The sequence below is a fragment of the Diabrotica virgifera genome, chromosome 4, assembly GCF_917563875.1.
Source record: "Diabrotica virgifera virgifera chromosome 4, PGI_DIABVI_V3a".
In the NCBI taxonomy this organism is placed as follows: domain Eukaryota; kingdom Metazoa; phylum Arthropoda; class Insecta; order Coleoptera; family Chrysomelidae; genus Diabrotica; species Diabrotica virgifera.
This window is the reverse complement of record NC_065446.1, coordinates 110,585,847-110,601,392: the sequence shown is the minus strand read 5'-3', so window position 1 is coordinate 110,601,392 and position 15,546 is coordinate 110,585,847. Positions and strand designations below refer to the sequence as shown.

The 15,546-nt window shown below is 35.0% G+C and overlaps 2 protein-coding genes across 2 annotated transcripts in view; one reads left to right on the top strand and one right to left on the bottom strand.

The window, feature by feature from the left end:
* Positions 1-4,825, bottom strand: part of LOC114328146 (uncharacterized) — a 31,054-nt gene extending 26,229 nt beyond the window's left edge. The window contains exon 1 of the mRNA XM_028276924.2: positions 4,607-4,825. Within this exon, the coding sequence (XP_028132725.2) occupies positions 4,607-4,658 (52 nt within the window). The 5' untranslated portion in view covers positions 4,659-4,825. The remainder of the gene's footprint in view (positions 1-4,606) is intronic.
* Positions 4,826-11,626: 6,801 nt separating this feature from the next.
* On the top strand, positions 11,627-14,783 carry LOC126883881 (zinc finger MYM-type protein 5-like). The gene is made up of 2 exons (XM_050649575.1): positions 11,627-11,807; positions 13,605-14,783. The coding sequence occupies exon 2, from the start codon at positions 13,613-13,615 to the stop codon at positions 14,513-14,515; it is 903 nt and encodes a 300-aa protein (XP_050505532.1). The 5' UTR covers positions 11,627-11,807; positions 13,605-13,612; the 3' UTR covers positions 14,516-14,783.
* Positions 14,784-15,546: the final 763 nt, after the last annotated feature.

Sequence of the window (15,546 nt, the reverse complement as noted above, 5' to 3'; positions counted from 1 at the left end):
AAAATACAGATATAATTCTGAATGACCAACTCGACTCTAACAGCTCCCCACTCCTCAACCTCTTCAGTTAAAGACTTAAAAAGGCAAACACATTGTTAAATATATCACTTGAGAAAGGCACTTTGCCGAAACAGCTGTAGTAATAACATAGTTGTAATAAATTTTGTGGAAGTATAGAAAAACAAACGTTTTTCAGTGTTTTATTGTGAGAATAATGACAATTTTGGTACCTAACCAAAACATCAGTATGGGTGGGCAATAAATCGAACTCGTAGATAAATATAAATACCTAGGACATGTAAATGTAAATTATGATTGGCAGAAATGATAAAAGCCATGAACTGAATCGAAGGATCGGTCTTATTGGGCGGGCAGCATATGGAAAACTGAGAGAAGCTTTTAAAATTGAGCTGCCCAGATGCCTGAAGAGAAAAGTATTTGGTCAATACATCATCCCAGTGGTGACATAAGAAGCAGAATAATTACCTTAAGAAAGAAACGAGTGAAAAATAATTTCGACCACCAATCAAGTAATCTGTTAACCGAGGTACACAGTGCCAAGCGGCGCCGCTAGGAGAAAACTCCAATAATGCGTCGCAGATTACTAATATGAAACGTGGTCATTTTGTACCCTAAAACCGTGTAAGGTATGACAAGAAGAAAATAATCGTTTTGTTTTGATTCAATTCGAGTCTCTTGCCATCCTCTGACACCTGATATGTTTCGGAATCTATTTCTATTTTTCACTCATTTCATCATTCCCCGTTAGGGGACAGTCTAACCATACTCCGGTGCACATATTTTAATATTTGCACTTCTTCTTCGTTTCGTTATGGTCCAATTCAGTCTACTTGCAAAGCCTCTTTGACAAGGAATAGATTCCGAAACATAAGGGGTCAGAGGATGGCAAGAGACTCGAATTGAATCAAAACGAAACGATTATTTTCTTTTTACCTTAAGAAAGGCCTCGGCTACCAAACTGAGACTCACACAGAGAAGAATGGAACGATCCGTATTAGGAACAACTCTGCGGGACAAAATAAAAAACGAAGAGATCAGAAGAAGAACCAAGGTGACTGACGTCATCGAAAGGATAGCCAGACTAAGAACGAGATGGGCAGGAGACATAGATAAAATGTCAGATGGCCGATGGGCAAAAAGGTTATTGAAGTGGAGACCAAGGAAAGACAAGAGAAGCGTCGGTCGACCACCTACCCGATGGACTGACGATTTCTATCTATCTATAAGCGAGGTTCCTACAGCCTCTGTCGCTTCTCGCATTTCGACCGCCATCGTTTTCTGTCCATCCATTCGTCTTCTTTGATGGCTCTATCTTTCATGATGTGCCATTCATTTTCTTCCCAGGCAACTGAAGGTCTTCCCCTTCTTCTTCTTTGGTGTGGTATGTAATTCAAAGCTTTCTTTGGCCATCTATCTTCATTAATTCGTTTCACATGACCATACCACACTAGTTGTCTAGTTTCAATTCTATCTACACTGGAATATACAGTATGTGTCCTCCTTCTAATATCTTTATTCCTGATGCGATCTTTTTTAGCTATACCACACGCTCTTTTTAGATAATCCATTTCTACTACTTCTATTCTTTTTCTATCTTTTTTTGTCATCTGACAAACTTCTACCCCATAACCCAGATAGCACAAGTACGTTTTATGGACATCCAATGGACGTACATCTGTGTACATTGGAACGTCCAATGGACGTCCCGCTAAGGTACAATGGACATCCGATGGACGTCCAACGAATGTCCAGAGTTCACAAAATTGGACGTCCATAGAACGTCCGCTACAAACGTACATTGTACGTTGTATTGAAGCTTTCAGTGTACACCTTATGTACATTCAATGTACGTCTTATGGACATTTGTAGGGCACTTTTCAGAAAGAAATCTAGTATCTATAATTTTGTGAATACATAGCAAAAAGCCTTTATAGGAAATAGTTCCTTATAATACTAAACTTATACTTAAAAATATTACACAAAAGACCTTTTTATTTCTCTTTACTATAACTTCATTATAATATATACTTTATTATAGGAACTAGGAACTTCATTAATGCACGACTGCACTTGCACGATAAACAGAAAACACAAATAGGTATATCACAGGATGTATTTTCATAAAAACGAGATTCAGATAATGACGCCCTAGGAAGCATGCACATTAAAAGAGGTTTAATCTGTTCTGTTTCTGTTCCAAACTATTTTTAGAGTCAGTACCGTTGTTGTATATTACAAGCGCGTTTGCCATTCTGTGAATTATCATAAATAAACCATCCTTCAGTATTCCACAACAATTAACAGCGATAATCCCCTAAAAGTCCTGCCTAATACTAACTTTCACGACCGATAGCGCGAAGAGCGACAACGTTGTCAAGAAGATTCTCATTTAGTTTGTATTGGGACTTAATATAATAGTCGCGTTTTGTGTAAAATATCCATGGACCACAAATGGATGTCCAATGTACGTTGAAATCCAACGTCCAATGGACGTCCCGTAATGTACGTACATAGTACGTCCAGTTTTGGTCCATGGACGTTTGGACTTTAAATGTACGTTATATGGACGTACATCGGACGTTGTGTGCTATATGGGAAGTCATAATAGGCTCTACCAAGGTACGATAGATTGTCAATTTCGTTTTTTGTCTTATATCTTCAGACCACAGTAGAGAGCTTAGAATGTTTACCGCTTTTTGCCCTGCTGCGTTCTCTTTTCGATGTCTCTTTTGGTAGTGCCTTCTTTAGATATTATAGATCCGAGATATTTATATTCATTACATCTTTTTGTGGTTCTAATTTCTAACTCTGTATCTTCTTCATCATTCCCTATTTTAAGATACTCTGTCTTTGACATATTCATATTGAGGCCCCATTTTTCATATTCTTTCTTTAGTTTTCTAAACATGTAGTCCATGCCTTCCTCATTATTCGCTACGACTACCTGATAATCTGCAAAAAACAAAGTTGTTAGACATTTACCACTGCCTATGTCTATTCCCATTCCGGATACTTGTTTCTTCCACTGCTCTAGCGATGATTGAATATATATTTTAAATAAAGTCGGAGACAGACAACATCCTTGTTTAAGTCCCTTTGATATAGGGAATGATTCAGATATAAAGTTTTCTTCTTTAACGACACTTCTTGCATTTTTGTATATATTTGCGATAGCATCCACATACTCTCTACTGAGACCTACCTTCGTCAATGTTTAAAACAGTTTTTTCAAAGGTACCGTATCGTATGCCTTCTCCAAATCTACAAACAATAGGTGGGTAGATAGATTCCTTGCCTTCCGTTTTTCTATTACCTGCTGCAGAACGAATATATTATCAGTGCACGATCTTCCTGCACGAAATCCACTTTGTTCTTCCATGTCTTCGTATTCTGATTCTATTCTTTTTTTTTTATTATTCGACCGTAGAACCTCCCTACTGAGCTGGTAACAGTTATTCCTCTATAATTAGAGCATATGCGTTTATCCCCTTTCTTGTATACTGAGCTGATGTATCCAACATTCCAATCATCAGGGATATTTTGTCCTTTTAAGCATTTATTAAATAGTTGAACCAACATCTCATGTAATATGTTTGTGTTTGGTCCGTACTTTACCAATAGGTCTGGATCCCGCGTATGAAAAAAAGTTGATTAATAGCAAGCTGAAAATTTGTTAATAGCTTAAGGGTGTCTAGTCGGATAAACTTTGATATATGGGAACACTGGAACAGGGGCAGTTTTAATTGTGGAACAGGTTAAAAATTTGGGACGGTCACACCACGAAAACGGCACATTTATTTTGTCCGACAGAACAGAGATTAAACTCTCATGCAAAAATCAGACTGCTATTTATCACCAAATGGGCGTTTTAATGAGTGGAACATGTAGAATATGTCAAATGACAGGAATTATGACAGGTGATAAATAGCAGTCTGATTTTTGCATGAGAGTTAAATCTCTGTTCGGAGAGTAAGTCTGTTCTGTCGGACAAAATAAATGTGCCGTTCTCGTGGTGTGACCGTTCCATATTTTTAACCTGTTCCACAATTAAAACTGCCCCTGTTCCAGTTTTCCCATATATCAAAGTTTATCCGACTAGACACTCTTAAGCTATTAACAAATTTTCAGTTTGCTATTAATCAACTTTTTTTTCATACGCGGGATCCAGACCTACAACTCAATTGGGATGTCTCCAGGTCCTGCTGCTTTACCGCTTTTAGATCTTTTGAGGGCCTCGCTTAACTCTCCGGTTGTTATCTCAACTATTTGTGTATGTTCGGATAATTCTTCCATTTCGATCTCTTGGAATTTACATCTATCTTCTGTCAGTAAAACCTCGTAATGACGATTTAAGAAGCTAAATACAAACTAGATGAGAGCTGTGCAAAGATGGTGTTAGAAACACGAGGAAGAGGCCAAAAATTTTTAATTTCTAATGGTGCTTCGGAGGGAACATAAAGCCGCCAGTGCTAGCTAGGTAAGTGCTAATTAACACTAAAAATCTAAGCCAGAAGGTTCAAGGTTATTCAAAATAATAAACAAATACATTCAAAGAATCTTAAAACAGTATGTAGATTATTCTTACCCTTCACAAAGACGACGAAAAATACCACAGTAAAGAATTGAAGAAGTTCCATTGTTTAAACACTGATTTACTTTTGCACACCATGTTTGTGTTTGTGTTATATATTTTTAAAGTAACACTACTGATAACACTACTTGAGATAAATCTAATCACGAATTCTATTAAATTTTATTATAAAACTTTTCCAAACATCTGATCATTATCATCTTCATTTATTATTTTATAAGTAGTACTACAAAATATGTGTATGTGAAGGTTGATATAACTTCTTGTAAATTATTGTATCTCTAAGTATTCCGATAATTCGTATTTTAAGGCTGTTAATCTAAATAAATCAGTGGAATAACACTTGACTAACTATAAAATTTTAAAAATACATTTGTTCAAAAAGCGTTTGTGGAATCTACATGATCTTACATTTCTATTTCTAACTTTTTCGCTCGGTCCTTTTCGTTCTCATTTATGGCTCTATCTCTAACTATTCCTCTGAATCCATCTCTCCAACTGGTCTTTCTCTCTTTCATCTATTCCATGGAACATAAACGATTTTTATGTTTTTTCGTTAACATTCCAAGGCCTGTTTTGGGAATCGTTCCTCTTTCACTTGTGCTAAATATCCGTACCATAAAAGTTGCTCCGGTTCTATTGTATCTACGGTATTATAAATCCTTCCTTCTCTTCTTCATTTTTTTTTTTTCGTTTGGGATGTGATCAAGTCTGGATATCCGACTATATTATCTAGATCAGTGTTTTTCAATCTGTGGGTCGCGACCCCCAGGGAGGTCGCGAAGCCTTACTCAAGGGGTCGTCGACTAAAAGAAAAAGTTGAGGTTCTTAAAACACAACCCAGATAGTACATGACATCCCGAGGACGTCCGTTTCAGGTCCGAATTAAGTCCGAATGTACGGGGACCTCATCGGACGTTCCCAGGAATTACAAATCCAGACGTCCCCAGAAAGTACGATTACGGACGTCCCCAGGACGTCTGTTTCAGGTCCCGCTAAGTCAGAATGTAATTGGACCTTAATCGGACGTCCCCAGGAAGTACGATTACGGACGTCCCTAGGAATTACGAATCCAAACCAGTTCAGGAATGGATCTAATAACCTTCAGTTATTTGCCATTTGCAGTGTTGCCATACTTTAATTGTTTGATTCTTGTATAATTCCAATCAATGGTATAATATACAAGAATAGTAAGATTAATATATAGAGATAGATTTATAATCTAAACAAAACTTATACAGTTTATCTTCATTTACCAGTTGATCTTCCTTTTTATAACAGTGTTGGTTAACTTTGAATATAAAATCTACTGAATAATTTAAATTTCAATTAATGTCTTAATAGCAATCATTAATAAAAAGAATTTAAATTATCTTTTGATTTAAAAACATTGTTGATCTTTATTTATCTTTTTTTGTAACAATTTTAATGAACTTTGATTTAAAATGCCTCTTTTTTTCTATCCAGTATATATTTACACTGATATTGTACTATTTACTTTTCCAAACTTTATTTTTTTGGTACTTCAAAACTATTGAAGCAGCTATTTTTAAATGTAACTTTATGTGACGTGGTTATGTTTGTGAAAAAATTAAGGATACGGCAACGGTGTCATATTATGTCAAGCTAGAACCCTGCCTGGCCAATCATAGGATAGGGATTAGATTAACCGTTATATAGAAGGAAATGTTAGGTTCTATTCATTCTACAAAAGATTAACAACTTTCTAATGCAAACAGAGACAGAGGAACAATTTGTACAGCTAGATACAATACTTCAGCAAAAACCCGATTTTAATCATGGCATAAGTGTTTTTATATAAGGTAGGAACTTAGGTATATTCTTTTATCTACGATTGTAGGTAAAAGAATTATTATCAAAATTTGGAGGAGAAGCAGGGCCCCCGCAAGATTGAGCGGCGCCCGCGTGCGGCACATATTTTAACGCCCTTTAAATCTATTGTATCCACTTATGAAATAAATCTATATTTTTTTATTTTTTATTTGTAATAAAACAACACAAATTGCAAGAACTCAAATTTTATTTTTCTTGTAACTATGATTTGCCGATGATGGCAAAAAACTAATAAAACAGTAATATATTAGTTAAATCTAAAAATCGATATGTTCTTTTATAATATCTTCAAAATCAATTTCATTGACGAGCTTGACGAGCTCTTGCTATATAGCTAATATTGCCAAACCAGATAATCTTTACTCTACCATAGTAGACCTGAAATAATGTTTTTCTACAACCGTGTTAAAAATGCAATTTTTAGCACTCCATACGAACGTTAAAAATGCTACTTTAAGGCACTAGTGCTTTAAAAAAATTTAAGGCACTGCAGTTCGTATTGACCGTATAGGCAATTTTGATGTAATGTCAAAAAGATATAAAATTGGAATGTCAGCCAAGTTCAAGTAAAAATTTTTGTAGATACTGTCCTGTAATTACTTTTGTAGAAAAAATATTGTATGATCATCATCATCACTGGCTCGACAGCCGTTTCTGGGTCTTGGCCTGTTCCAGGATTCTTCTCCACTCTGATCTGTTTCGTGCTTTTTTTCTCCAGTTTTTTTATTTTTAAAGTTATTATATCATTTTCTATTTGTTCTAAATATCTCAGCTTCGGTCTTCCTCTTGTTCTTTTTCCTACTGGCATCTGTTTGAATATTTTGTTTGGTATTTCGCCTTCTTCCATTCTTGATATGCGTGTGAATGATATGCGTGTTAAAAAGTACATTTTTAAGGCACTCATGTGAATTGCAGAACTCGCTTTCGCTCATTCTGCAAACTTTCACATTTGTGCCTTAAACGTGTACTTTTAACACTTATATCATAAATAACAACTATTAATTAACTTTAATTTTGAAAATGATCTCTCACCGGAAGCAACAGAAACAGTTAAAGTGAGGAGGAATCTTAATGAAATAGTGATATTTGGTAAAGATAAAGTTAGATATTTTCCAATATATATTGAAGATTATTAAGAGCATTTGATAAGTCAGGAAAGAAAATAGTCTTAGAACTTTTATCTCACTAAATAAGTCAGTTGTATCAATATCCGCCTCCGTCTTTACTTGATCAGTTTGCTTTTGATGAATAACAAAATATCATCGTCACTTAATGTAAAAACATCTCTCAAAATCCAAAGGGAATCATCATTCATAACCTACACAAATCTACATTATTTAAGGGAACGGAGCAAAATGCAAAATTTTGACGCATATCAAAATTTTCAATGTGTTTTAAATGTATTCATTTTTTTTCGAATCCTGAGAAAGCTGATTAGTATTTTTGAAAAATTTAAACGCCGAGTGAAAGACTACTTTATTACCGAGGGCCGAAAGTCCCTTAGAATAAAAAAGTTTCTTTTGAATGAAATATTTGCAATTAAAACTCACACTAAATTCTCTCTTTTATTTTCACCATTGTAACTTATTAAAATAAACATTATAGAAGTTTTCAGGGACTTCTGGCACTCGGTAATAATGTAATCTTCCATTCTGCGTTTAAATTTATCAAAAATATTTCTTAGTTTTCTCAGGATTCGAAAAAAAAATGAATACATTTAAAACACATTAAAAATTTTGACATGCGTCAAAATTTTGCATTTTGCTCCGTTCCCCCCTTAACGAACTTAGTACTTGATAAATTATTCTAATACTATCTATTTTCTATGTTTTATGTCGTCTACTTTCTATGTTTATAAGGTATCATTATCTGCTATATCTATAAGATTCTCACAAATTTTAATTACATACATGAAAATTTGAATAGCTTTATAGATTCCATCCTACTCTACCATCTTGTATCACTTAGGGGTTTAAGATTTAACTCAGTAACGTAATGTTCTTGTACGGTATTAAAAAAGTTTACTATTTTATTTGACACTTTAGCAGCATCATTCACTAGTAAAAAGCTCGAGGAGGATCCTACTCTTATCATACACGTATATTGGCACCGTTATCACACTATTGACCTCTCATGTCTTTTATATTTAAATTTTAATTTTGTAATAGTTTAACTACAAAATTTAATAGTCCTTCCCCTATAGTGTCAAATATTAAGTGAAAAGCTAAAAACTCTCTTGTATTTGAACTTTTTTTAGAATTATCATTTAATTCTACATAACGCAAAATTAGGCTTATTTGCTTTGTATGACTTGAATGTAGGCCCTAAGGTACAGTCCATAATAATAATTTAATATATAATTTAATAATTAATAATTTAATTGAATAATATTTGGCAACTATGATCCATACCCAAAAATGTTATTTTTGACTTTAAAAGATATCTTTTTTCAGCTCTACTTTCAAAGACTTTTTTTTATCATTTACGAATACTGCAAAATAGGTAGTCGGATATTATATTGTTTTATAAATATGTACAATAATAGTAATAATTATTAACACCAAATATAAAATAAGATTTTGATTATTTTTTCAGTAATAACACATTTGATTTTTGAGATCTCTCTACATAGGTGTTCATGAAAAATTAAAATAAATATTTCTTATTTACCAAACCTTCGGTTTGGCGCCCTTTCGGGGTTACGCCTGCGTGCGTCACACGCGTTGCACGCCCGGTTACAGGGGCCCTGAGGAGAAGGAACATAAAAAGACGTCTTATTGTTTGTTAAATTTTAATAAAAAATTGTTTGATATATAGGTATGATAATAGGTATGTGTTTTTTCATTTTAAATTTATATTTAATAGTAATAGAGTAAATTTATATAAAATAATTTTAGACTTTTTTAACATTGTTTAATAGTAATTAAACGCCATGTTTAAAATTTCTGAAAACATTTTACATAATGCCCTAAAAAGGTTTGGTCGGAGGTTCCAAGGAGAGTTCGGTCGGACGTCCTGGGCACGGATTATTTTGTAACATCGGACATTCTCGGTACGTATCGAGGATTTCCCAGGACCTGAAACGTACGTCCTCAGGAGGTACGAATGTCCTAGTGGTACATCCCGGGTACGTCCCAGGGATGTACTTGTGCTGTTTGGGAATTTTGGTGGGAAGGATGTGCTTGTTTGTTTTTCAAAAGTTTATCAAATTGTGGTAGTATTTTTGAAAAGTTACTAATGAAATCATTTTCTAATTGCAGTCTATTTCTGTTTTTAGTTATGTCTACCATTGAAGAAAATGTCAGTTCACACAAGTATGAAGTGGCGAATTGCACTAATAATTTAATAGCTTCCCTTGTCAGCTCTGCGTATTGCTGTTTTATTTTCATCCAAAATACGTCGACGCTTTGCGAATAAAATTCCATTTTAAGCATGTCATCAGCAACTAAATCTAGAAGACATTCTTTCATTTTTTTTTGTTGACATCAGTCAGATCTGATTGATGTGTCCAACAAAGGTTTTAGAATCTATCTACGTCTATTTTCAGCTTCAGAGTGCAACTCTGGACCGTATGTCAAAAGTTGCTCTTGTAAATTATGCAAGCTCTTTATAATGCAAAGAATGTGAGCCGATACTGCAAAACTTTGGTCTGTTGCATTATCTTCATCAATCTTCTGAACACATGGAAAAGACTCAAACATTTTGTTTTGCAGAGGGATTGAAAAAAAATCTCTAAAATGATCTGCCAAAATGCTAATTTCAAGAGCCAATAGGGTCAGAAAAACCGTAAGCTAATTTAGATTTTGCATCTTGTAAGAACGTTAACAATTCAGCTCTCAGTTCCAGAACTCTTGTCAACACCTTTCTTTTGGATAGCCAACTGACCTCTGTGTGATAAAGGAGATTTTGATGAAGCGAGTCCATATCTTCCCAAAGAGTCTGAATAGCCGGGTTTGCAAAGCTTTACCTTTGAGAGAATTTACAATTATGTTTAATACCTCCTTTAACACGTTAGTTATATCAGAAGGTACTACATTAGAGCATGTCGATGAAGAAAACAGTGTATCCAGGATATGTTTGGCATTATCGATTTTATTTTGCAATGAGTCCGCTATTTTTGCCATTCATAGTTTTAACGCCATCGCTATAAATAGCGATATATTTTTCCCAATCAATATTGTAGTTGCAAGTGCTTTCTAAAAACATATCGTACAAACACTGGCCAGTAGTGTTGCAGGAAGTGCTCGAAAAATAAGATTTCTTCCATGATATTGTCATCTGCTTCAAAGCGCACAAATACTGCAAACTGTGCACAGTCGGGAACACCTGTAGATTCGTCAAACTGCAAAGCAAAATGTTGGCTGTTCTTTAATTTTTAATTTTTGACCCGTGTGAATAAAAGATAAATGTACCAAAATAGGAAAAAATTATTATCTAGCTTATGTAGTTTTTAATTAAATTTATTTCTTTGTAGTCCAGAAAGCCACTGCGCATCCGCTAGGAAAAATATTCTAATTCGGATGTTTTGCACAATCTTACTCAAAAAGGACCCCTTTTAACAAATTTGCATGTTGGCAGGACCAAAAGTTGGTCAAAAATTTTTAACGTTTTTTTTGTTTTTTTTCCTAAAATTATTTTTTTTGCATGGAACAAATTTTTTTTAGGTTTTTTGGACCATTCCAAACAGAAAAGGTCTTTAGTGACTTTTCTCTAAAGTTGATAGTTTTTGACATATAAGCGATTAAAAATTGAAAAATCGCGAAATCGGCCATTTTTAACCCTCAAAACCAGGGGCGTAACAGAGGCCCCCGCAGCGTGAACAGGCCCGACCAGAGGTGGAGGCAGGGGGGGCAAAATCCCCGGGGCCCGGCCGTTAGCAAATTTTAAAAAATTCCTTTTATTAAAATATTTTACAACAGATTGAATTTGCTTGCGGTTTTAATTATGAAATTATTATAAGGAATATTATGCATTTGGAAAAGGCAATATGCAAGAAATTATTTTTTTGCATAAGTTACAATTAATAAAAATATATCGGGAATACATTGCGCGTGGGAGCCCCTGATCGGAAGCTCTCTCTATCGGCCACTGCCACACGATTCGCAGAAGCGCTGACCTTGGCGCGACGTCTGTTTGTTTACGAGTTTACGTCCTGACTCACTATCATTTCCATATACCCCCTTCGTCACAGGTTTCAATTGCAATTTTCGGCAGTTCGAGTTTAAATAGGACGTTGAACACAGCTTTGGTGTTATTCTGTTGTTTACTTTCAGTTTTTAGTAGCTGTTATGTGATTAATTAAGAAGATTATATGTGATAATATTGAGAATAACAAAATAAGGTATGTTTTCACAACTAAAACTTTAAAACTATATGTAGTTATAATGGGCCTCCTAGTTCTACTCTTGTATTCTGGCAGAGATTATTCGTGAATTTCGCTTTAATGTGCTTTATTATCTGCCTAACATATCTGTTATTTTATTTTATGTTCTATCCAATTATTAAATGCTATAACATAAGTAAGATTATGTAATGAATTTATTTAATTACAAATATATATTGAGCATACTGTACTGGATATAGCTTCAATAGAAACTGTTGGCGAAAGACAGTTTTTAGGTGCAAATGGTCTTTGTTTTTTGTAATTAAATTACAGTGGAACCCCGATAAGTCGGCCCCCGATAACCCGGAAGTCCGGCTAACCCGGACCGATTTTCATCAGACAAAAATTTAACAAATAAACAATTTAACAATTTTATCAAATAAAAATGTATGTAGGCCAAATAATATTTCAGAGATAATGTGTATTTGTGTAATTTGAACACATAAGTACAATAGTAAACATGATTCATGCACACGGCGGCAGCCAGAGCGACCGTCTCAGCTTATCGGAAAGAACAGACACCTGTCTGTATTCCTTTTTCTTTATTTATGTCAAACTGTCTTAGCATTGTTTAAAAAAGACGTGACTATTTAAAAATTCTTGTATTGTGTGTAGTACAGCCTATTAATCACTTCCGTTCTGTAATGTAATCGTGCTTCAGATTGTGTTTGCTTTGTCTACGTAATGGTAACAAAACGTAAAAATGTTGCAATGACAATGGAAAAGAAACTAGAAACATTAGGTAGGATTGATAAAGACGAATCTTTAAAATAAATTTATTGCAGCATCATAATATGATATTATGCTACCATAGGTCTGGATCCCGCGTATGAAAAAAAAGTTGATTAATAGCAAGCTAAAAATTTATTAATAGCTTAAGGGTGTCTAGTCGGATAAACTTTGATATATGAGAACACTAGAACAGGGGCAGTTTTAATTGTGGAACAGGTCAAAAATTTGGAACGGTCAGAACACGAAAATGGCACATTTGTTTTGTCCGACAGAACAGACATAAACTCTCCGAACAGAGATTAAACTCTCATGCAAAAATCAGACTGCTATTTATCACCTGTCATAATTCCTGTCATTTGACATATTCTACATGTTCCACTCATTAAAACGCCAATTTGGTGATAAATAGCAGTCTGATTTTTGCATGAGAGTTTAATCTCTGTTCGGAGAGTTTAAGTCTGTTCTGTCGGAAAAAATACATGTGCCGTTTTCGTGGTCTGACCGTTCCAAATTTTTAACCTGTTCCACAGTTAAAACTTCCCCTGTTCCAGTGTTCCCATATATTAATGTTTGTCCGACTAGACACCCTTAAGCTAATAACAAATTTTCAGCTTGCTATTTATCAATTTTTTTTTGTACCCAGGATCCAGACCTACCATATTATGGTGTCGGTACATCTCTACAGTATGACTGAGTTTTTTACCAAGAAATGAACAAAACTCTACACTCTATACAACTATACGTAATTTAGATGTGTACTGTGCATATGTGTTTCATGTTTTTGTAATTGTAATGGAGGTTATTTATTAATTTTTACTATATTCTCCGGCTAACCCGGATTTTCGATAACCCGGATCGGCCGCGGTCCCGATTAATCCGAGTTATCGAGGTTCCACTGTAATTGTAAATGTGGTTTGGATGAATTTTTTTCCGTGGGAAAAGGACAAATAGGGCCTTTCTATCCTCTATCCTCTAACGGGTTTTTTTAATCAATTAGCTTACATAGGTTTTTATTTTTTTTAGAATTTAAAATGGAATACCGACACAAATCTGGGGCCGTAAAGAGGAAAGAAAAACATGAAAGAGAGGAGAAGGCAAAGAAAGGCCAACAGAAGCTGTCTGTTTTCTTTACACAGCCGAAAAATGTGTCAAATGAAGAGAAAGAAACTAACATTGAAAATGATCCCTTAATCTTGCCGGGCACTTCAAATTCACAAACACCCTCCAACAGCTCAAATGTTGGTCGTGAGCTATCCTCACTTAGTAGTAACGAGTTTTTAACTCCATTACAGTTAGAAGATCGTGACGAACAGGATGAGGCAGTGTCAGCGTCTACGAACATTTTGAGCCAACCAGAAGTTTTTGATGTAGGTAATTTGAGTTTGTTACAACTTAGTACTAAAGAAGTTGAAGCTGCTGTCACAAAGGGGCCACAAGCTCATCCCAACATGTTTCCTGCAGACTCAACGAGACGGCAATTTCCTTTATCTCTGCTTAAATTTAAACTACCCAATAATGAAGTTGTTCCAAGGGATTGGCTTGTTTGGAGCGAAGTGAAACAGGCTTTGTTTTGCTTTCCTTGTCGGCTGTTTTGTACTCAGACAGAGGTGGTGCGATCCAAATTCGCCTCAGTTAGTGGGTATCCAAAAGAACATAAATGGAAAAAGTTGTACGAAAAGATTCCTGAGCACCAAAACAGCCTTAGCCATAAAGAATGTTACTTAAAATGGAAAGATCTGGAATTAAATCTTAACAAAGGAGGTACTATATTTGGTAGCATTGAAAAACAATCGCAGAATGAAATCACTACCTGGAAACAGATCTTACACAGAATCCTTCACGTAACTTTATTTTTAAGTGAGCGAGGTCTCTTTTTAGAGGAGAAACTCAAAAGGTGGGTCATCCAAACAACGGGAATTTTTTGGGCGTGCTAGAACTTTTAGGTCATTATGACCCTATTTTATCGAAGCATCTAGATCAGGTTAAGCAATCTCAAGAATCGAATAAGAGAATGCAAGTGCATTATTTGTCTTGGAGAACTCAAAACGAGTTCATAGCAAGTTGTGCTGATTATGTAAGGAAAGTTATTGTGGACGAACTCAAGCGATCTAAATACTATTCTATTATGGTTGACGCTACACCAGACTCAAGCCATGTAGAACAGACCTCTTTTGTATTTAGATACATTATTTTCAAAGAAGACGTAAAATAATATGAAATCCATGAACGATTTTTGGAGTTTTCCGACTGCAATGAAAAAACTGGAGAAGACATCGCAAATCTAATCAAAGAAGTTCTTAAAAAATATGACATATCCTTAGATGACTGTAGAGGACAGGGATTCGATAACGGCAGTAATATGAGTGGCAAGTATAAGGGTGTTCAGGCTCATATTTTAAAATCAAACCCTCTGGCTGTGTACTCACCATGTGGATGCCACAGTTTGAACTTATGTGGAGTATGCGCTGCTGAGAGTTGTACTGAAGCACAGACTTTCTTTGGTGTTGTTCAGAATCTGTACAATTTATTCAATTGCAACCCGAAAAGATGGGAGCTTCTGAAAGAGATAGTAGGATCTTCACTGCACTCATTGTCTGATACGAGGTGGAGTGCTAGAGTAGAATGTGTGAAACCAATAGCGGCACACATAGGCAAAATCATTGAGGCAGTTTCATCATTGTTGAATCTTAACGTAACTGTTGAAACGAGAGCCAAAATCAATGGGGTTTTAGAATATCTTAACACCTTCAACTGCATCCTCATGGCGTCAATTTGGGTGAAAGTGTTGGTACCCATCAACTACAGAAGTCAACTACTTCAAACTATGGACGCTACTTTGGATGTTGAGAGTAGTAATATAGAGAGCCTAATTGATGATTTAAGTGCCTTAAGAAATAACTGGGGCAAGATATTGTCTGAATGCAAACATAATGTTGCAAATGCTTATGGTATCGAACCGGAACTC

Bases quoted from the DNA above. Each gene is read 5' to 3' on its own strand.
- LOC126883881 (XM_050649575.1), top strand. From the start codon at position 13,613: ATGGAATACCGACACAAATCTGGGGCCGTAAAGAGGAAAGAAAAACAT.